Source organism: Eutrigla gurnardus, assembly GCF_963514095.1.
Source record: "Eutrigla gurnardus genome assembly, chromosome: 18".
NCBI classification, from domain to species: domain Eukaryota; kingdom Metazoa; phylum Chordata; class Actinopteri; order Perciformes; family Triglidae; genus Eutrigla; species Eutrigla gurnardus.
In genome coordinates this window covers 4,578,210-4,601,654 of record NC_139929.1, presented here as the reverse complement: position 1 = coordinate 4,601,654, position 23,445 = coordinate 4,578,210, and the positions used below count along the sequence as shown (strand labels likewise).

General features: G+C 43.7%; 2 protein-coding genes across 3 annotated transcripts in view; one reads left to right on the top strand and one right to left on the bottom strand.

Moving 5' to 3' along the window:
- The first annotated feature begins 6,775 nt into the window (after window positions 1-6,775).
- The window catches only part of agtr1b (angiotensin II receptor, type 1b), a 226,600-nt gene continuing 209,930 nt past the window's right edge, over window positions 6,776-23,445 (top strand). Inside the window, exon 1 of the mRNA XM_084034124.1 lies at window positions 6,776-6,780. The gene's annotated coding sequence lies outside the window, so the exon portion shown is untranslated. The remainder of the gene's footprint in view (window positions 6,781-23,445) is intronic.
- Window positions 10,668-23,445, bottom strand: part of plod2 (procollagen-lysine, 2-oxoglutarate 5-dioxygenase 2) — a 28,691-nt gene continuing 15,913 nt past the window's right edge. Inside the window, exons 5-20 of one of the 2 annotated variants that reach the window (XM_084034117.1) lie at window positions 22,218-22,330; window positions 22,058-22,121; window positions 21,695-21,792; window positions 20,651-20,752; window positions 18,652-18,777; window positions 18,424-18,545; window positions 17,780-17,884; window positions 16,791-16,916; window positions 16,015-16,156; window positions 15,247-15,309; window positions 14,102-14,215; window positions 13,703-13,768; window positions 13,336-13,440; window positions 12,018-12,164; window positions 11,783-11,908; window positions 10,668-11,664 (exon numbers count right to left, since the gene is read on the bottom strand). In XM_084034117.1, coding sequence (XP_083890243.1) covers window positions 11,509-11,664; window positions 11,783-11,908; window positions 12,018-12,164; window positions 13,336-13,440; window positions 13,703-13,768; window positions 14,102-14,215; window positions 15,247-15,309; window positions 16,015-16,156; window positions 16,791-16,916; window positions 17,780-17,884; window positions 18,424-18,545; window positions 18,652-18,777; window positions 20,651-20,752; window positions 21,695-21,792; window positions 22,058-22,121; window positions 22,218-22,330 — 1,775 coding nt within the window. In that variant the 3' untranslated portion in view covers window positions 10,668-11,508. The remainder of the gene's footprint in view (window positions 11,665-11,782; window positions 11,909-12,017; window positions 12,165-13,335; window positions 13,441-13,702; window positions 13,769-14,101; window positions 14,216-15,246; window positions 15,310-16,014; window positions 16,157-16,790; window positions 16,917-17,779; window positions 17,885-18,423; window positions 18,546-18,651; window positions 18,778-20,650; window positions 20,753-21,694; window positions 21,793-22,057; window positions 22,122-22,217; window positions 22,331-23,445) is intronic. The other variant, XM_084034118.1, reaches the window with a different exon arrangement.

Sequence of the window (23,445 nt, the reverse complement as noted above, 5' to 3'; positions counted from 1 at the left end):
CTTGGGTCTTGCACTAATGAATTGGCATTATTATTAAATGATGTTTGTAAATTATGACCCAGTTTGCTCCCCATGAATGGCGTCAGGAACTCAAAAACCCACATCGTCAATTAGCAGCTCCCAACCACTGTGAGCAGTTCAGATGTGGAGTTTGACTGGATTTCGGGGGGATGCTGGTGAGGGTTTGGATGTTTCATTTGCAGCTCACTGGCGCTACCTTGTGGTGTGAAGACAGATTTCTTAATTATTCACCCCTTTTTTATATATATATAAATGCTCTGCTAGTAGCAATACATAAACGATATAAAACTTTTATTGTGTTTAGACACTTGAGAGAAACAATCAATAAAACAGCAGACTCCATGTGAGGGGAAGAGATCCACAGAAATCATTTCATGAGCATATTTTGTTGGCCAGAGCATCTAAAGGCATGGATTAAGACGTTTTAAAATATGTGCTTGGAAGTGTTAATGGTGGCTCCTTCATTAGGACGGAGTTTGTGTCCCGTCCTCGGCCACAAGGGGACAGAAGAGTGGGACAGATGCAAGCCCACGGAGCGTCTCATCTCAGCGATCAATGCTTTCCTTTTCATTTGAAATTCTGCTTTGTTGTTAATGATGTTGACAACAACTTCAGTCAAGTTGGGATGAATGAGACAAATGCAAATGTTAATTAGACTTTTGATCCAAATGGTTTTCAGAAGCATATATATATATTTATATTTCTTTTTTTATCTCTGCCTGTAATATGTTCTTGCATGAGAATGTTGGGATTTAAGCACATCTGCTGAGGGTCATTCTCACAGTGACACCTTGTGGAGGCTGGCAGACACAAGCCAGACATTTAAAAGTTCACACTCTATCATAAGGAAACTTTTAGTCACTAAGTCTTGTGGTACAGTATTAATTAGTTTCCATCACTCAATATGTCTGGCCATTTTTGTTTGTCTTATAAACGTCTAAAAATGTGAATATAAAGTTGTTAATTTTTACATAATAATTTTCCTGATGAAACTCCTATACATGCGAGTTAAATGGTGTTTGTTTAGTGTGTTATTTAACCTCTGGTTCAACTTACACTGATCCAAAATGTGTAGCAGCGGTCGGTTTGCTTGGATATTAAATTAAGTTATGGGAAAATATATGATAAAAGCTCATAATATAATTAAAACTGCAGGCCATCGTGAATGGATCTGGACACAACAGGAGTGAACTTTATGATTTATTCTGCTTTCTAAAACACAACTTGGGATTTGTGTTTACTTTATTCCCTCATGTCAAAACATCATCACCATCATTGAGTCATTTCACGGATCATGAACGGACCTCCCGTGTGCACGAAGACGCCACGGCTGCTCTTCCTAGCATTTTGGACGCAAACTTAAATAGAATTTTTCAACTACCATCATTATCTCCATCCACCCTGGATTTAAGGAAGACTGAAACCTCCTGGGAGTGAAGGTTCTCGCCGGTGTTGCATGATTGGCTGCATTCCTCTCCCCATACTTCACTGACCAGATGTCTGTCCCACGCAGCAGCAGCAGAGAGGCTATAGAGTATTCACCCGTCTATATCAGCATTGAGTCACTATATCAGCACAGGAGGGAAATAACTCTTGAATTGACGTCATTTGGAGGATTTTTTTTTTTTAAGGCTTCTCTGTGAATCTATTTCTACCCAACAATCCCTTGAGTTCACTTCACTCTTGGTATTCACACACTGCTCTGAATCTGTGACTTGGGTCTCATTTAAATTCCACAGCATTTCATCAGATGGCAGTAATAACACCATTCAATTTGGCATTTAGCTTTATATGCTCCGTCCATGCCCAGTACATAATGGAGGAAAAACTCACTTAATGCCTATTTTTTCCGTGGCGCTACCCTGCAATTTGACAAGGCTGGATTACAGCGCATCTCCGTAAATAGCAGTCGGGGTAAAATACCAAACTCACGCCATCGTTTTAAGGCTCCTATTATTTCTTCTTCGCGCAGCTTAACATGCCTCAAGTGGAATGATATTATCATAACGCCTCTTTGTCTGTGGCTCCCCGTGCTTTTGTCATATTTGAGGAAGTCTGAGTCGGCGAACACCGAATGTCTCGGCTGCAGATGAATTTCCCAGCTTTTTTTTCACATCCAGACATGGTAGCAGCAGCAGCAGGGGCTGGATGGGAGGTGAGGAGGTGAGGAGGGGAGGGGGGGGGTCACATTCCAGTCCCGCTGAGGCGAAGAGGAAATGATGTCACCCTCGCCTGAACTACCATGACTCATTAGTTTCAGGCTGAGCTTGAACGGTGCCCTACATTTGGACCCCTGGCTGCTACATCTTGTCTTGGCATTGCCACGGAACTATAAGGAAAAACCCCTCCGTCATTACATTTCTCTGTCAACACCCATTCCCATTTATTTTTTTCCTCCGTGAAAACAAGCCAAGTTCCGATCATACTTTGACATAACTCTCTAATACATTAAATATGTATTTTAGTGCCTTGTAAGCAAGCAGTATTTTCTTTTTTTTTTTCCCTTTTTTTATGTCATGTGATACATTTCTATCTGCAACAGTTGAGCGTGCCACAAGTTCAGAGCAATATGTAAGATTGATGATTCAGGGCTTTGCCACAGGAGCTGGTCCTGCATGCAAAATGTTTTTCATTCCATCATAGCTCACTTGAGAGCCATTTGAGATCATTATTGCTAATTGTGACGACCCTGGCCTTTTCCCTGCCAACGCGCGTCCAATTTTCTCGCCCTGTTTCTGCATATATGCGACGTGAGCCGTGCAGATATGGAGGAATGATGCATACAAAAGACATTTTAAGCACAATTGAATCAACATTTATTGACTCTGTATCGGTCATTTAACTTTTTTATATGCGGTGCAATGGGACTTTAAGATCAGATGTCGCAGCAGACCATAAAACCTACACACCATACATGCAGCAATAAGGGCGTTTGAAGTGTGAGACTGTGAGACCTCAGCAGCAGAGTCAGCACATTGTGGGTGGGACAGAAGGCAATCAACACACCCGGCGCCGAGTACACAACTATACATAGCCGGGTGGCCGTATGTATACGTTTAACTGGCTTCCTGTTAAGGTGAAAATTATAGTCAATTGTGTGTGAATATGCGCGTAGGCAAACACACTGCTACCACAGATGGACCCCGCTTATTTCAGCCTACTGACCAAATCAAATGGGTGCTATTATAGAGTCTGTGCATGTGAGTGGGTGCAGTGCAGCATTGCCTGTCTGCAGCACAATCTTGCAGATGATCATGCCTGTATACATCCACTGATTTTCTCTAAAGAGTAACACTTTATTCAACGTTAGAGTTATTTTGGCCCGGTCTTGTTGAACACGAAAGAGATGACTAACCAAAAAGGATTCGTTTTCCATATGCAACATGGCCTGTTCCAGCTGTTGTATTAGTCTTTATAAGCATGCCAGCATAAAGACAAGAAATGAATTATGATCCCAAGAGGGTTGTGACGTTCAACTCAGGGTCAACGGGAAACTCCTCCACTCTCCTCAATCACAAGAGCTACCAGCTGCACTGTGGGGATTGAAGTTCTGGGGAAGGAGACCACTAAACCTCCTCTTCCCGAAACAAAGCTAGCTCATTGGAAGAAAAAAAAATGTTTTTCCTTCTTTTTTCGCTCTTACTTTATCGGATATGTTGTGGTTTCTTTCTTTCCACAAATGTACTTATTGTAAGTCGCTTTGGACAAAATGTCATTGGAATACAAAATTCTGGCTCAAGCCATCAGATCGTCATCAATTCGTCCAATCCGGACGTAGCACTCCCTTCGAACAAGTTGCCTTACTTCAAAGGTGCGTTTAATGGGAGAGCTGATACACCAGCGGTATCATCTGTATGCCTCATAGGGCTGGTAAGAGGCTTAGAACGAATAGGCCGATAGGTGATAGTCTTTGAATATTGCTGCCACGTTCCAGCGTGCTTTTGGGCAATGGTTATCAAGCCTCGGGGACGGACTGATAGCTTGTAGGGGAGCGACGGTCTGAGTTGAGCCCTGTTTGTCGAGCAAAGCTGGATGTACCAAAGTGGAAACATATGTATGCTTGGAGTGTGCACGTTTCCTGCTATAAATCAGAGATATTATTGGAATCTTGCCACATGAATGAGCTCAGCGTCTTGCTTCCAAGCCGCACAGCAGCAAATCTCAAACATGCTACGACTATTTTAAACATGAAATGGTTTCGTATACAGCACTACTTTTAGGACAAGATAGCGGTGGAGGGGGAAGAGACGAGATCCAGAATGAAGATAGACTTTGACCTTGTGAACCAGTCTGGGGCTTTGCATTCCTGGGAGGTTGTGTCGCTCAAGAGAACTGTGTGATTTCTAGCTTTCACAACTCTCGTTGGTTTCTAAACGCTGCGTTTATGTGCATGGGTTGTTGGTGGAAGACGGGAGGGTGAGGGTGGGTGTGGGGTTCCCATGGGTGCTCCATAATGACCACTTGACTTTGGCATTGTGCGCCACGCTCATTTCTCAACCAAACCCCGACCTTCAGAGACTAAATTTACTCTTCCAGAAAAAGGACCCACTGCTAAGCCCGGGTTCACTCGGCAATTTCATCACGCCAAGCCTAATATCACACAGGGCAGCACCTGTCAAATACAGCAGCCACGCAGTTTATCTCCTGCTACCACCAACAATATGAAATAACCCACACAGACTGGTGTGATGGTCTGAAAAGGAGAGAAGGCACTGTTATAAAACTTTCACTTCCCTGCCGTTTTGAGGTGGATTTATTTGATTTTGGAGCAAGATGGACAGCCATGCTTGTAAATGTACTGCTTTTGGCTGTGGACCTGGTCCTGACCTGGTCTCAGACCTAGTCACTATAGGAAGGGTCCTTGCTCTTTTCTCTGGTGAACCCCTGACTTGTCATGTAGCACCGGCGGCAGGTCAAAGTTCACTTATCCAGTGAGATATCTCGACATTTACTGCGTCGACTGGGACACATTTTTTTTTTACAGACATTCATGTTTCCCAGAGGATGTTTACTCCTATTTTTTCCCCTCTTATGCCACCATCAGCTTGACATTTTGTGGTTTTGAGTGAAATGCCTCAGTGACTTGCTGATGTTTGTGCTGTATTTATTTCTGTACCGCCTCAGAATGGTTAAGGACTCTAAGTCTAATTCATTTATATATCCTGAAAGTACATTCACACTTTAAACTACAATTTGTACCTTTTATTTTGCTTTTGTGTTTAAAAACCAAAACACTCTTTTTTTGCTGCACTGTTTATAAAAAAAAGGAGATGAAAACACTTGACATCTTCATGCAACTTATTTTTTGATTCTGGGGCAAAACTGGCACAAAAGGTTTCTTTTGTATGTTGTGTGCCTTTCTAGCCAAACTCCCCCTCATGAAAGCTGATATGAAAGTATTGCACGGCTAGTTACTCTTAACCCAGATCATAAATTATCTCTGCATGTAAACTTGTGAAAGTCAAAACCAAAGAGTGTGATGGCATGGGGCCCAGACGGAGGCAGAATGTCACAACACGGAGCTGCAGACCACAACATCCCAGCGTTCAGGATTTACTTTGTCCATGACAGAGGTATCGAGGGAAGAAGAAAAAAAAAACCCTCACTTGTGGTCGGTCTTTTAAGTCGGAGCCAGGGAGCCAATTATAAGGATTAGGGTGGATCACCACTGGTTTTGTCTTGATGTGCTGCGGTCCCCGCAGATTGCCAGTCTGCTGCCGTATTGCTTCTGGCTCCGCAGAGGGCAAGAAGGTTCATGAGGACGGCTCAAAACAAACACGCCCCTGCTTCTAGGGATTCTTCGTCTTTACTATCTGATGGGACTAGAAGAAGACGTGCTAACTACAAATCCGACAAGAGCCGCACGACTCGGAACGTGCAATTATATCCGTACCGATGGATGGCTTTCTATGGAGCGAGGTCAAGAGCGACGGTGGGAATGCACTCGTGTCACGAACACCGCCGTGACCGCTCGCAGGCCGTACTGCTGCAAGCACTCATCCACAATTGGAACCGGTGGCATGAATATACACTTAGGCATGGGAGAAAGTGAACGTGGTTGATTCATTTTTGTGTTTTTGGATGAGTCTTGCTTTTGCCCCCCGGGGTACTTCCTTGCTGATATAGGACTTTGCTGATTTCAGGTTCCAGTCCAGCAGAAAGCAAACATCTTTGGCGTCATCTCCCAATCTTTTATTTTCAGATCTTTTTATCCTGAAAAGGCCAAACTCCTAACAACCAGTTGCTTCCACTTCTGTGTTTATTTCTTTTATTTTGTCAGTGTTGAGGCCTACATCGACATCCACTCAGAGCCTCCGTGTTCGCCCACTGCAGACCCTTGGGTACTCTCCTAAAAATCACAAAATCTAGCACATAATTAGACATTTAGACTGCGTCTAGTCTAGAACCTCATTGGTTTACTGTTGATAGATTGTCAGCGGTTTATCAACTAGCCAGCTAAAGCATCCAAACAAAAAAGAGGTGAGGCTGGTAAATCTGTGGGTGGCCATCCCCGACACTGTGCCAAAACTCACAAACTCACAGTGATGAAAGTAGCAAGGAAATGGAGGACATGTAAACATGACAGAGACTATTTCAGACATCAACAAACATCACAGCGAGTAGCTTATCTATTTGTTTTACTCCCTAAAAGAAACACAACAACTTTCCTGTGCCTGTCAAAGGGCAACATCTCTTAATGTGAACACAAATACAATCGATACAGTAGCATATTTTATTTAATACATCTTATAACGACAAGTTTTTCAATTTCACTTGCAGGTTGTATTTGCTCTTCATTACATCATCGCATCCACTCACGTCTAACAGAACCTCTCCTAGCCAGGTTTTAGCATCCAGGCTCATCACTCCATAGTGGGAAACTGTGCCCACACGGGGGCTCTGGGGGGCTGAATACAGCCGCCTCCCTTCCCTACACCCGACCTGAGACACGTAGCCTCCACATACACAAACACCCACCCTGACTCCAGAATACACTCCCATTCTTCTTACCTGCAGTCCAACTTGCAAAGCACTGATTGAAGGAGCAGACTAAACACAGTAATGGATCATCCAAAAAGACCCCGGAATAGCTCATAAAAGTCATGTTGTGTGACTTATATTTGTCTCTGCTTGCTATAAACTGAGCTTCTGTGGCTTTTGATGACCCCCCCAGTCCTCCACCCGTCTCCCATCCCGCATTTTGTCTTCCATAAATCAATATCTGTCTGGGGGTGTGGGTCTGCTGATTGTTTTTAAAGGGCGTTGCTGTGTAATTTGGCTAAATGGCACTTGCACCCAGTTTACTCTGAGATGGTAAACAGTCTGGCTGGTTAAAAAGGGAGTGTGCTGATGGATCCCCAAGCATGCAATCAGCTGTAATTGATGTTGTGGGCCGTGGACGTACTTGATTACCTACCTGGTAGATAAGCATGATGGCAGGCTTCGTGATAATATGTACTATTTTGGGTAAAATAATACAATATGGATCATATTCGCTGCATTTAGTTTTTCTGACACGTGTATATCCATTTTCTTTCATATAGTTTATGATATAGATATTTGCATGATACTGAGAGAGAATCTCAGCACAAACAAATGAGCTGGGACTTTGCATAGCCTACATTCCCATCGGCGTTATAAAGAGCCCAATAACTTTTTCTTTTTACAATGTGTTGCTGCTGTAGTTGCCAGAGACGGTGCTTTTGATGTTTTTAAAATTAAAGATTTATAGGATCTTTCTCTTCAGCTGGTAAAGCATTTAACTCGCCACATGGGGATGGAAACGACTGAATTCAAAATTGAATTTCAGTTTTGCTGTTTTTGTATTTTTTAACAGAAAAAGTGGAAAATATGTTACGTGAATGATTTGAAAGTGATCTCTTTATTTGCTTTGCATCACTGCAAGATTATAATAATGCTTGATTTGCATCTTTATTGACCTGTAATGGTGGAACTTACTGACTCTCTGCAAGTCGTTTTTTGCTTTTCATCTTTTGAGTTCTCAATTGTCCTCTTTTTTTTAACGGCAAACCTCATTCTCATACTTCATCATACCCATTTCTCAAGGAATGTTCAAAACGGGGACACTTGGTCTTTTACTGCCAAGTGGTAAATCACACAGAGGGGGTCTTGTCTCAAGCGTTCAGACATTCCTGTATGAAATGCATCCCGCTCTCACACGCCGCTCCTCCGGTGCTTTGTTCCCGTTCGTCTCATTTGTAAAAAAAACATAAAGTCTAATAAACGTCGACATCCTTTTGAACGGCAAGAAGTAAAAATAATACCCGCTCGGACCGACCCACTGACGCCCCAAACGCATCTGCGAGCAGCTTTATTGAATGTTTCCTCGGTACTTTCTCTCCCAGTACTTTTCCGTCTGACTCACACATGCACTGTGTCTGAACTCTGATAACCCCGCCCCCCCCCACCCCCCCACCTCCTCCACCCTCACATCCAAACATAATTTGATATATTCACAGGGAGTTGGCCATGCCTTGCATATATCACACACACATAGTTTGCCTGCTTCATGTACTTTTTGGATGTTGCGTTGCATTTTACACAGATGGCTTGCTTCTATTTTAGTCATTTATATAACGCACAGTATCTTTTTCATAACTGTTGCATAAGAATAATAGTAAAGGAAGGGGGGGGATTATATGGCTGATGATATTCTATGTTTTAACTGTCAATGAATCTAAGGAACAGATCCAACCCTTCCTTCCTGTGTAGCAGAAGCATGATGCTTTCTTTGTCTGTTCCATAGACCTCCATTGTTTCAAAAATGGTTAAAAACCCATTAATGAGCTACATACACTGTTCTAGTGCAAAAAAACAAACATTCAGTCGTGTGTTAAAGTTGTTTTAATGCCACATGTATACGGGTCTGGGAGTGCCTGGCGAAAAAAGGGAAATTAAAATAAAATAAAGGAAATTAGAACGTAGTAAAGTATATATTTGTGAACCTGTCTTAATTGATTTAAGCATTCACTCGGCGTGAAAGGCGATACATAGTTTAACTTGGAAAGCACCTCATGTTTTCCCTTCCTTAAAGGTATCTACGATGGCTGGACAAAGGTAAACAAGAACATAGTTAAAATGAAATGAATGAATTAAGATGGGAGGATTGTAGAATGGACAGTCATGCTTAAGCCTGGTAAATAATGCATCAATGGCAGAGAAAACTTGATGGAAACAGCTCCTGACTGCCACATAGCACGGTTGTCTCCAACCCACAAACACTGGATATGACCACACATGGGTTGGCCTCAGGCACTTGCTTTATCACCTCATAGCAAAGACTTAAATCCTTTGTTTAGTCAGCACTGTGTGCCGCCGTAATGGCTAAATCACTGTCTTTCACCGGGCACCCTGCAGTTAGTGGCACACTTGCATATACTTTGGACTAGGATCAGGTTTCCCCACATCTAGCCCCAATGACCCCAAGCACGGCTACATAAAACAGTGAGTTCATGATGTGTTCATCTTCAGAAAAACACTTTCTTTTTATTCCAAAGGCCCGAAAGTCACTAAGACAACCCTTCTTTGTCTTTCAAATACCCGACCGGCTTTATTCTCTGTCTCCTTTTTTTTTTTTTTTAAATAAACCAGGCTTACATCACCTTCCTCCATTTCTACCTTTTAATAAAGCCATTCCTGTGACAGCCTGCTAGTTTAGTAGGTATGCAGGTTTTCCTGCATGCCTGGCTGGTATCAATGTCACCTTTCAGAGGGTCTGAACACCGGGGCAGACCGGAGGAAACGACGGCCACAAAGGGCTCTTTCACCAGGAGAGAGCCTTTCCCCCGTGCTGACCTAAATCTCCTCCTTCGGCCCCCTTCCTCCCTCATGCCTCGTAGCAGCTACTCAGACATTCAGCCTTCATCGGGGAGCAGAAAACGTGCTCCTGGTCAGGGAGTCGACGTCGCCGTGTAAACACACGGGTGTAAAAGGGGGACAAGCCTCCAGAGGCCGTGGGTGCTAAAAGCTAAGATGTGATCGGAAGGTGAGACCTTTAGATGTTTCACAAGATCTTTGGTTGAGATTGTGTTTTGTTTCTCGGTGGTTCACAGTTAGAGGCTTGTAGCTGCTCAGTTTCTTTCTGTTTTTGGAACTCAACAGATGATCAGGTTTCATCTGTTTGTCCCTCTTGCTCGATCCAGCTGGCCGAATCCGTACAAGAGCACTGACGCTCCTTTCTAGCAGATCTTCTGGAGGCTCCACCTTTTCATACTTCCCCCCTCTGTCCTGTCACCAGTCTTTACAGCCCCCATCTGTGTACCTTCCACATGTTTACACTGAGCCCCTTAAGTAAACTGAACTATACTTGCACTGATGTACATCATCGACCCACACCCCTGAAGCACTCTAGTGCTTATTCCCCTGAAGAGGAGCGGTACTACCGGTCCAGGCCAGGCCTGATGGGTCCAGACCAGGCCTCATGGGTCCAGACCAGGCCTCATGGGTTCTACATGTGACGTGTTCAGCAGAGAACAACTTGACAGGCTGGAAGATGAACGATACACAATGGAAAGCTTTCTGGATCGGCGAGTGAGACATCGCTGTGCTTCTGCCAGAAGTATCAACAAAGAAGACTGACTTTCTCTCGTTTGCTTTAAATGCAACATCATCTATTGAAATCATGGAGATTTTTTTTTTTTATAAAGACTTTTTATTAAATTTTGACAAATAAGTTAAACAACTTGCTGAGTTTCAAAATCCATTCACACACATCTCCCAGAAAAATGTTGCAGAAATGTCTTCAGGAAAGGAAGGAAGAAAAAACATTTTCAAGTAAAAAAAAAAAAATCTTATTGAACTTCATTCAAACGTAATTCATATTGAATTCTGCTGTCTTTTTCTGGTGTGCAAATTTTTCACAGGGCACATATCGAACTTTTAATTTCAGTAAAATCGCAAATGGAGTCTGAACTGTTTGAGGGTAGAAAAACACGGTCGGCTGAATCCTCGAAAGCAGAAACGCGGAGTGTTGATAAACAGTAGTCGTCCAAGTTTTCCAGTTTTTCTAGTAAATGAGTTCAGTGACATTTTACCTCATAAACACAAATAGATACACAGCGTCCACCTGCGTCCTAGTGTGGTACAACTAATTAGTTGCCACGGCGATTTTAAATCACTACTGTGAAATGAGCTACAGTACCAAAAATTCCAGACAGGATGCTGGTTTGAATCTAAAAATAAATGGAAATAAGAGCGTGGCACAGTTGTGCACCCTTCTAGCATATTGTTCTTCTCTTGTTCGTGTATCTAAAGTGTGCATTGCTTTCGTCACGTTCCTTTCCGATCCACACTCTGTTTGACAGAGATTCATTTAATGCAATTTATATCCTTTTAAAAGCTTTTGCTTTGTAAATAGAATTGCTTCAGCAAAACATCTCGTGCACCAAACGTCAAAACACAACAAAAACACAATGGGGGAGGGGCAAAATAAGGTCAAAAGACGAATTTACAGTAGGATGGGATAGTTCAAGGGTCGATGAAGGAAATTGCGATATAGCGGGTGCCGTTGGTGGTGGGCAGGCCTTCGTGAAGGTGAGTCAGACGTCCCGGGTGCATGAAGCTCCAGCCTTTCCTTGGCGAGTTTATGGAGCAGTTGTATCTATGGAAACGGCAACCCCCACCCTGAAGCAGGAAAAGGAAGGTTACATATTAGACGGATGATTTGAGTGTGGAAGCTGGCATTAAAATCCAATTTGACGGCACCCCAGCGTGATTCATCTCCCTCAGTGCAGGTCCTCACCTGAAAGTCTGTGTCTTTGTTATTGAGGGCGATGTTGATGGTGAAGGTGGAGGAGTCATGGTGGGGCCGCAGGAACGCCTGCCTCTCAGGCGTGTATTTTACCACGAAGTTCATTACAGAGTAACCCTGGGATGAAGAGCATCACATCAGCAGTCTATCTTTGAGCATAACCATGAAAAGAGGCAACCTTTTTCTTCCATTCTAGCCTTTTTCTATTCCTCAGTCACACACTGACCTTGGTGAAGTAGCCGGAGAAAACTTTCAGCGTGATGGGCGATATGAATTCTCGGATGAAGTGAAGCCACTCTTTTTCGTAGCCGATTTGCTTCATGTGGATGTCGTCCGTGGGCACGGTCTCGTAGCCGCCGGAGATCCGCTTGTCCTGAGAAAAGGGGGGAAAATAAACACGATAGAACATAAAGCAAGCTGCGGATTGATTGACGACGGGAACAAATGACCCGCCGTCCTCGATGTGTGCGATCCATGCTGATGACGCCGCGTCTGCGTGCGTCTTTAAAACCGCAGGCTGCACTGTTTGTCTGCCTGCATGAGGCTTAATGACCCATCCAGCTCAGCCTTTTTTTTTCACAGTCAGAGGATCCGCTCGCATTAAGTCTCCCAGACAAAACTTTTTTTAGACGCATTAATTACCAATTTCAAACTACATAAAACAGGCCACATGAAGTAAACGGCCATAAACATAAAACACAACATCATAACCATTTATTTGGTTATATTTAAATAATGGACCTGGAGAGGATGGGAATAAAATGAGCCACCCTGAACACAAGTGTGTGTCTGTGTGAGATGGTGCACACACAAAAATAAGACGTAGAAATGTAAAAAAGGAGCTGCTACTCCCTACATCTGTCCCCCCCCCCCTTCCCACAACAAAAGGGTGTGAAAGGGAGCTTGAAAGTAAAAGCTCACCCATTCAAGACAACAAAGACGTGGCTGTTGCAATAAAGTTTACAAGGCAACATCAGGGATTATTTCCTTTCTTCTTTCTGTTGGATTAATTACAACACACACTTAACCACAGCGAGACACTGAAGGCTTCATCTTTACTATGATAATTATCCCACTCTTCAAAGTTGTACATACTGAATAAATTAGGGTGAACGGCTCCTTTCGGAAGGTGAGGAAATGAGCCCAGGTGTCTCCAACTGTGCCGACTGTGTTGCTGTGTGCAGCGATGGGCGGCCGACCTACTGTCACCACCTTTTTATAGCTTTATTAACACAAAATATAAATAGGCAACAATTTGAAAAAGAAAGCTTTAGTTAGTTTATCCAACATAACATATTTTTGGAGTCCTAGCGGCACGGAGAGTGTTGTGATTTCACAAGACATATTTTAGGGTGGACCAAATATAAAATAATAATTTGCTTATGGATGTGGATGAAGAAGCGATCTATCTTTTTAAAACGCACATAAAGTTGTGAAGTCACCCTTTTGCAGCCAAAATATTATTCCCCATACATTCTTGCCTTCCACAGATGTTAACTCACAGAAGCATGTGTTGACTACAGCTTTGTGTTCACGGTACTGACCTCGTGTTTGCCTCCAGACCATGAACCGTAGTGCTCCATCTCCTCCACGATTTCATCACAGGCCTTCTCTGAGAAGACTGGGAACCAGTACACATCTGGACAGGGCTGCAACACACACACACACACACACAAAAACACCACTGAGAATTGACCTTTGAGCCACACCTTCTTCACCTTGACCTGTAGTGACTGTAATGTAGTATTGTAATGTTAAAAACACATGAGATGTCTGCCATAATATCTTACACTTTCTGTCTGTATATCTCTGTCTCACACACACACACACACACACACACACACACACACACACACACACACACACACACACACACACACACACACACACACACAACACACAAACACAAACCTCCTCCAAGTAGTTCTCTGTGAAAATCTGAGTGTAGTTTTGGTGGATGTACTTCTCCTTCCAGTCCTGCAAAGGAGAACGAATATTGGATTAGTTGCCATTTTTTTGGACTGTTTGCTGACCTACATACCTCACAAAGATAATCCCCCACCACCCCCACCCCACCTCCCCCTCCCAGTGGGCAAGTCCCAGCATGCCAAACACAGGAGTAAATCACAAATCCTTATCAGACAGGAGTCTTCACGCTGAACTCATTACTTCAAAATCGTCTCGCATCTAGCAGCCCTCACATTCCGCGTAATAACCTTTACAGGTGGCCGCTGTTTATCTCAGCTATTCGTGGGGGAAATTGCTTCCTTTTGTGTGTGCGAGGAATAACGAGAGATCATAATGACTTACCACGGGGTTCACGAATATCTGCCACAAGTCGTTGTTATAATGGGAAATGTTATAATTGGCGGTGGAGATGAGCCTCCCGAAGTCGTGACGGTTTGTGAGGTACATGAAGACTCCCTGCAGCAGACGGGAAGGAAAGTTCAGTCAGTTCCTGCAGAAGTTGAAATCTCTTTAATGTGTCAAAGGCTGCATTACTAACGGATCTACATAACCATAACATATGCACATAAACACACAGCAGGTCGTGGCGGCTGCTTATGACTCGAGCTCTCAATGGTGGCAAACTACTCCGAAAAAGCTTTGAAAATGAAATACGATTCAAGTGTGTTTTAACACACTGAAATCATTTAGGCTGAATTTAGATGGAATTAAAAGAGACAAAAAAGGCCATATAAATAATCTAAGATTATTTATGGGGGGTGAGTGGGGGTGGGGGGGCTGCAGGCCGGGGGGTGAGAGGAGTGGTAGAACAGGGGAACAGAGGGGTGCTGGGGCAGTTGAGGACAGAGAAAATCAATTGATTTTACAGTGAAGCGTCGGGGGAGGGCTGGATTTGGACTCGCTGTCAGACTAGGCTTCGAAAAAAGAGCAAAAGTGATGATGAATCAGAAATGGTTTTGCAACACCCTGGTGCATTTTTTTTTTCCAAATGAATCTTGATTTAATTCAGATGGTTGAGATGAGTAAAAGGAAATATAATCGGAGCCTAGTCTGAGATCTGTGGTCAGGAGCAGCTGGTTTCCAGGAAGGTTTGGCTGTTTGGGGGTAAAGCATCAGGACAGGGGACCTGCATGTGAACTCTCCAGCCTCCTTTCTCCTCCTTCGTCTCCTCTCGGGAGGTGTTGAATATAAACAGGACACAGGCCTCTCTTTCTCTCTGTCTAAATTAGACACATATCTGACTTTGAAATGTCCAAAGAGCTGCCAGACACCCTGAGTTCTTACGCAAGGCAGCCACATAGACTAAACCCAATATTACATTTTATTCTATGAATATGCCACTGCGCAATCTGAAATAATCGTTCCATTAAATACCTGCACATGTACATAATTTAACTGATTGAAATCAGGTACAAGTGCACTTCGGAGTGCGATCCCATCGGAAAATGGATATTTCACAAAGCAGAATAATCAAAACAAATGGAAACCTTTGGGGGCCTGAGCATATGGAATGATTCCGGAGAAGGGGAGTCTTTTTCTCTGTGACTGGTCTAAAATAAAGGAGAAGCATCATGTAAATAGAATAACATAAATGACTGTTTTCATGATAAAAAGACAGATGAAATACATGTCCCATACATAGCCACTCAGGAGGGGAGGAAATGCGCCTGCATGGAAAAAAGGAGCAAAGGGTCCCTCTGAAGCTGATGTTTTTTTCGGTTAACATGGGAGGAATGCATGCTGGGAAAGAGGCCAAAGCAATCCAAAAAAGTACACGGAGTTTGGATCAGGCATGGTAGTTGTTTAGTGAGGAGAACAGGTGACGTGACAACACAGCTGGATGAACAGTTTGCAGTGGAAATAAAAACAAAAAAGAAGCGAATCGACAGACTAGACAAACATCGCGTTGTGACTGGTTGCATGGTCTGTGGTGTTGTGACAATACGGGTGAGAGAAAGTGAAGCATGATGGGATATAAGTGGAGCGGAGAATCTGGAATGCACCATAGAGCAACCGTAAATAGTGGAGGTTCATGCCTTGACACAAACGGTTCAAACTGCGAATACTTGCCTTTGGTTTCCGCTGAGCTGTTGACTTTTTCACCGTTAAGACTCTAAACTATTAGTTCTAAAATGTTTCTATACAGAATTCCACTTTTTTTTTTCATATAGCTGTCCCTTACATAGCTAAATGCCGTGATCTTGCAACATGCACACGGCGCTGAATCCCTAAAGATGGAGGTCGAGTGTGCTCACCATTTCTCTGGCATTCCTACACAAAGCCATATCTGGGTCTAGTTTCTCCAGCACAAAGAAGTTCCTCTCTTTCAGCTCCTTCCTCAGGGCGCTGCCCTTGACCAGGTAGACGTGTGCCATGAAAGGAATGTTCCACATACCCCTAGAAACAACAAGGAGGAGGGGAAGCACTTAACAGTAGCATTGCATTCTTGGGACTTCAGGAGGAGATTTTTGTAGTTTTTTGTAGTTCTCATGGCGACGATGACTTTGTTTCTATATTCGCATTTCTACATCACAATTTAACAAATAGGAATATGTCTATTTGCATATTATAGGTTGCATTCATATTAATGTGAATTTTTGGAGATATTTTCATTTTTGGAAGAAAAAAAGTTTGGGATCAAAATTCCGTTGACCCCCTGCAGTAACTCTGCGGACCCCCTAGGGGTCCCGGACCCCCTGTTGAAGATCTCTCCTTTAAAGAGATTTTTATGGGCTTTCCCCCCCTTTTGTCCCAGTTTGTTACAGCTACACCACGACTGATGCTCGGTCCTAAATCACCTCTCAGGTTGATCATGGCTTTAATGACCGTTCATATGTGTATTCCAGGATGTGGCTCATAACGAAGCCTTCATGTATGTCTTGCTGTTGATGGCTAAACATGGATGAGAGCTGTTTCAGCACAAAAGGAGGAGATTTATGGACACGCTGCGAGATCTAACACTGGTGTGTGAAGCATAAAAACAGAAAGCCATCGCTGTGTGTGTGTGTGTGTGTAGCCTTATTGCACTTACACGCGTTTTCTCTGCACAATGTCGACATAATCCTCGGAGCGAGCGTAATAACCATCCAGACTCAAGGCTCCCCAGAAGTTGGACCACAGCTTGCCGTGACGAGTGACAAGGGGACCAATTATTTTTCTGTAGGGAAGCAGGAGGCAGAGCGGAGAGATGGTAATTCTGTCAGAGCAGATAAAAGTCAGTGACATCTCACAGGCAGCCGACCAAGTAATGTACTGGGCCTTCATAGTGGAGATCAACCCCTCTGTGGAAAGATATGATCACTGCCGAGTCCCTAACAGGTCGTTGAAGTGCAGAATGTAAACCAGAGCTCGACGTCGTGCTCGGCTGGACTCGTAAGGGTAACAGCTTGCTTTTTCTAAACCATGAATCTGGTCAATTTCTCTGAATTTGCATGGCTTTCAGTAACACAGGATTTTTCCACTGCTGTTCTTTTAGTCGTACAAACCCAAACCACAATGAAAGGGAATTTTTTTTCTTCTTCTTCTCCCTTCTATGAAATAAACTGGGCAGACTTCAAATAATTGAGCCATAAATCACAGTGCTTGATTGCAGATGCACTACACTCATACTCATGCAAATGTTTCTTTCGATTCACATAGATTTGCATTTTTCTTCCCACAACTTCGGTGCCAGCAGATCATTCTCATCCCGTCTTTAAATATCCTAGAAGGCGTTTTATAGCGCATGCCTCCCCGGATCACAATGCCACCTCCTTCATGGGAAGGTTTCCGTGATCACGGGCTGCAGAAGGGAAAGGAGGGTTTGCATGTTTGTTTTTCGCGTAATGCAAAGTGGCATTTCAGGGTCAGAGCTATAGACTCTTTCTGTTCCCATGTGGCCGGGGCAAAAACAGGAAGCTTTATTTTTAAACTTTTGTTCACTCGGCCGTAATGTTCCTGCGGTTTTGCCACTTGCAATGGTCCGACGATCACGACGACCAGGGAGGCTCGGTTTTTCTCCTCCAGCTACCACATGATTACCTGTTCTGCTCAATCAGGAGCTTCAGTGTCTGTCTGTTGGTGAGCATCACATCGGAATCCAGGCTGAAGTAGTAGTCACACGTGGCATCCTTTCGGCAAAGATCCCTATGGAAATAATAAAAAAAAAAACGCAGACACGGCAGAGAAAGTAGTGATTATTCAACCCTGATTACAGTCAATGAAATACTAGTAATCAGGGTCACGTTGAAATTTATCAGCTCTTAAGTATAAGATGTCGTCTTCAATTGCAGACTTTCGCTGCCTATCTCAAAGTCTACGGTGGATAATGTGATTCTAGGAAGATTAGAGACTCCTAATAAACCTTAGACTTCATTACAGGGCTGTCCTCGACAATGCTTTCAGGCGCACGGTGTTTTTGATGGGCGCTCTGTGATGCGGTCGCACAGACTGAATTATCACCGTGACAACAGACCATTACTCACTGTAACGCCGAGCAATGAAAGGGAGGGAATCGAGAAGAAATACTGCACCTACTTGACTGCGATGTCAAGACGGGACACATTATCACAAGTCTGGAGAGCTGACGATATTTCAACCGGACTATATACGTGAAGACCTCATCATCTGGTTTCATAAATTTAGCTCTTAAAACAACAGGTGCTGAGAATGATTACGAGACATACATGCCCATGTTCCTGGCCTCTCCTTGGCTCAGATTTTCTTCTGGTCCCACAACCTTGAAAGTGTTGAACACGTTCCTGTTTTCCTCCCAGAACTTCTGGATGTGCTTCTCGTGGTAGACCTCCTGAGAAGATGACACAATATTAATGGGGTAGAAGCCACACACAAACTTCGTAAAGATCTGGGGAGAAAAAAAACCCCAAAGAGCGACTGCAGCTGCATGCACTCACGTTATTGTGCACAAAGATTTTCAGTTTGTCTTTAGGATAATCCAGCGTCAGCAGCCGCTGGAAGAATTCGGGAAGGAATGGAGTCGGCTGCTCGATGAACACTCCAACCAACACATTGGGATACTCCTATTTAGATTAGAGAGGATAAGAATGAGTACACAAAACGTCTGGGTGAAGCAACGGTGTTTAACATACATCACGGATGATTTGACATTTCACGTCAGACGTCACCAAACAGCCAAGCTGCAACAGGTGGTGTCCATGACGACGAGGGTTGCTGTCAGTTAGGTGTATGAACTCTTCCTCTCCCTTTTTGTACTCAGAACTGAAATCGCTGAAGAACTCACGTAATTATATGTTTTGCTCTTCTGTGTGCTTTTTCTATGCGGTTGCCACATATATAATATATATATACATTTTTTTTAGGTCAGCGCATGTACACAATGTTGGCTCAGACAGTTGGGGCAAAGCATATATAAAGAGAAAGTACAGCGAGGGACACGGAGAAGAGAGGAGGAAACTTTTTTCCCATGACAGCCCACACAGCACAGTCTGGTCCCTCATCCTCTTGACCAGTTCACAGCAAACGTCTGGGCCGGGGATGAAACGGGCTCCGAGAACCATCTAATTTGCGTGCTCCGCAAAGGCTGCGTTTCAGGCATAAAAGCTGGGGGACTGGAGCATCTTGCCAGCGCGAGCTTAAATTGTTGCGGACGTACAGTGGACGGGCAGCAAAAAGGAAAAGGAGTGGCAAAAAGGGAAGAGAAAAGTATAAGCAAAGCATCTATTAAAGCAGACGAAAGCAACACAGAGGTTTATTACAACGCAAGAGGCATAAGTGAAGGGATCTGGCTGGGTCAGTGCAGGGTTGTAGTGTAACACTCGCTGCAAAGATGAAGCTTAGTCCCCAAAACCAAAGTACACAAAGAACCAGTCTGGACAGGCTGTGGCGTTGGTTTACCCCACAAGAAAGGCCTGGACACAGTGTGACCAGTGTTTCCACATGACCCGAACTTACCGACGTCTCTCTCTCTCTCTCACACGGCGCAATGAAACTCTTCACTAGCTCGCCTATTATTGAGAAGCAGCATGTCCCTGCATTCATGGTGGAAGGTCAGTGAGAGCAAGCGTTCACAGAGACGCCTTTCATCGAACGGGGTTTGTGTTGAATCGGCTCCAGGCAAACTATTTGAGAGCATTTATTTTCGAAGCCTCCAGAATTACAGTAAATGTTGAGGCATTCGTTACTCACTCTTACATTTTAAGTGATTGACAATCTGCTGTCTTGTGTAGAGCAAAGACCTTGTTATTTAATTGCAGGGACACCTTTTGTTGCCGAAGCAAAGTAGATAAAAACAGATGATAGAATAGATGAACTGGGATTTTGGGTATCTGCTTCTGTACTCTACAAAGAGAGAAGGTTACATAACATCATTGACAGACGGGAACGTTTCCTACTGCCTGCCATCCTGCTTGCCTATACGTCGCCCAGTCTTGGCCGAACCCTGTGACAAATTTTCCGCGTAACCACTGTAACTTACTATTGCGGGCAAAACCCACACTGAGAAGCCCGCTTAAAGGAAGGCAGCTCAACAGTGACTCCCCTTTAAATGAGCCCTTCTGAAAACCCCAGAAGCCATATCCTGCACCACAGCAGCGCAGCACTTCCTCTTCCCCAAGTACTTTCCCTGGCACTTATGCTCCTTTAAGTTTAAGTGTCCAAGAGGACCAACGGGTACATAACCTATTATTGTTGGGAAAGGGAGTGTTTGTGCAGCAACAACAGTCTTGCATATCTGTTGAAAGGTGAAAAGTCGGGCCTTCCCTCGGACTGTCTAGACGGTCACTGATAGATTGATGGTTCATGCCAGGCGTTGTTTCACTCTTTCCTGTGTCCAGAGACGTGACTCAATACAAACTTTCCAAAGCGGCACTTTTTTAAAAAGGGACTAATGAGGACAGCAAATAGAAGGAAAACACATTAATTTGAAGCACTTACTTTTAACTGGGACAAGTCCACAACATCGTCATCACAGTGGCTGCAGCCGTGTTCATAGTTCCATGCGTTGGGAACATAGTTGGCCAATGAGTTCAAGTATATCTGAAGAAGACATAATTCAGAGCAGGGACAGAGGATTAATATAAGCATAAGCAAAGAATCAGAACTCCCTTTATCATTGTGATGTGTTTGGAATTTGACTGTCGATGTTCAGTCCACTTATTCATTGTAGGGATTAGAGGACCATGAATAATGACTTGTCAGACTAGTGTCTCCTCTAGTAAATTTATTTTTCTTCATAGATGTCAACATATTGTCATCATAATTATCTTTTTCTCTGTAGTTTGGGGAGGACATGCATGTTTCAGTGCACCACATTGAAGACAATAGGACTGACATGCATTTGTGACCAGACCGAAGTTAATACCGTGATAACTGGGAAACAAACAAATTATTCTGACATCCAGGGAGGCAGCTCAAATGATAGGAACAGCTGCTAGGACGGGGTTTCTGGGATCCTGCATTAAGAGCTTCTCTGGAAAGGGTGACTCAACAGTGTGGTGGGTTTGGTTCATTACCAAAGAAGGCCAGAGACCGGCCCTGGCAGTGAGACTTGTGAAGACATGGGGGGGAAGGAGAAAAAACTTCTCATTAGTGATGATGGAGTCATAAAGAAATCCTGCTCTTCAGCTTGCTGAGCCCATCACTCTTATTTACAGAGAGAAAGAAAAGGGGGGACAGAAGCATTGTAGACTAGTTTGGGCCGCTCCCCTCTCTTCCACGGAATAATGAGCTGACTTTTATGGCGAGGATTTCAGTCAAGTATCACATGAACACTACGTATATTTCCTGAATGTGTGGGAACGTATGCAGTGAAATAAAATCTATGGTGAGTAATACTCGGATGAAAAGCGTAAAGACGTGAGCCAACAGAAACTCATCTGCAAATGGAAAAAGAAGATAATTCAACCCACAGTATATATCAGTATATCTATACTGATACGCTATTTCAGGTGTGCCCCAAGGGCTTCATTCCTTACTCACTTTGGTGTTTCCGTTGCCGTGGACGACCACTGGCAGAGAGTCGTACACCGTGTTTCTGACTCTGACGCGGTCTGTTCCAAACTTGAGAAGCACTTCATCTGCCAAAAAGAGGAACAAGAGACATTTCAGGCCAGGTTATGAAAATCGACTTCCCACATGGGCCAGAGCTGTAAAGGTTTCTAGCTTACTGGATGAGCTGCCAGGCCTACACGTTCCCTGAAAATATGCCGTCATTCACAATGTTGGACCAAATCTTTCTTTTTTTCACATAGAAAAACCAGCAAGAAACTTGCATTTTGAATAAATGACATAACATATTTGACAAATGATCCAACAATTGGTGCATTTTCTGTGTTTCCTCACCAACGGCCCCATTTAGGTTCTGGAAAATCTGGCACTTGTGGTCCAAAGTCATATTTAGAGTTTGCTGAAACACACGACAACACACACACAGAGTATCTGCGTCATCCAAGATGCGTTTTATAGGGTTGCATTTTAACATTAACCGAGACGAGATGCTTACCCGCTGTAAAGGATCCACGTATATTTTGGTGTAGAAGAGCTGATCGTCGTCATTGTCGTGGAGGTTCCATTGTGAAACGACTCTGTTAATGTACGGGGCGTAGCCAATTATACCTGCAACGCAGTAAACATCGTGAAACACATATGCGACAGTAAAGTATAGGTTTAACAGACATTTACAAGGTCATATACAACTCACAGGCTTTGGTGTTAATTACAGCCTGAATTTTTTGACACACAGTGTGATTTTTGGCCCCAATCCTAAGCACACAAGAAATGGGCAGGGACTCTGTCTCTTCCCACAGTCTGGAGATCCAAAAGCAGTTGAATAACAAGCAGGAATATGCTATAACCGTCTCCCAAGTGTGTGTGCTAGTGTATCTCAGACCCTCACATTCTCAAACTCCGCTCAAGCTTTCCGTGTCTCCTTGTTTTCCTTAACTTGGTCAAGGACTCCGACCACAGTGACAGATTGCAGGGTTGGACTGTGTCGCTGGTGTGCCGCGTCTTGCATCTCGCCATTTAAAAAAGCCATGGACAGTAAACAAGTCGGCGGATAGACATGACATAATCCAAATGGCAGGAGCGAGAGAGAAACGTTTCAAAGGGAATCGTGACATTTCATGCAAATCGGATCGTCCACAAAATGAGGGCTTTAGGATCCCATGCTGGGAAGTTAATGGCTTTTTGACCCAATGCAAAAATGCATGAACTAAATCACCGCTTTGTGCTGCTCTGAAAATGGAACAAAATGACTTATGTGTCTATATTGACAGACGATTGGAAAGTAGTCTTTTTATATTAATAAATCTTGCGACTGTTTTTGCTAGCGCTCGTTGGTTTCAGGCAGTTCCAGCATTCTAAAAGTAGTTTTATGAGTAGATCCGATATACTTAAATAAACACACTCGGTCACAAACAAACACAACGCTGCTGTATCTCCACTCCCTCCCTGGAATACTGTACTCTCTGTAACACAGTACTGTGTGTCCACTCCAGATGTTATGACATTTTTCCCCGATGGTCACTTGGGCGGTAACCGTAGGAACACAAACAAAACCGGCAATTTTATACAAACTGTGGCACATCCCGGGGGCCAAGGCAGATCCACGTGTCATGTCAATGACACGATGCCATAAAGCCAGTCTGTGATCAGTATGAGACCGCTCAGCTCCGTGGCGGGAGGTCAGAGAGGACCGATGGCCACAGGGAAAGCAGTAATTCAGTGTC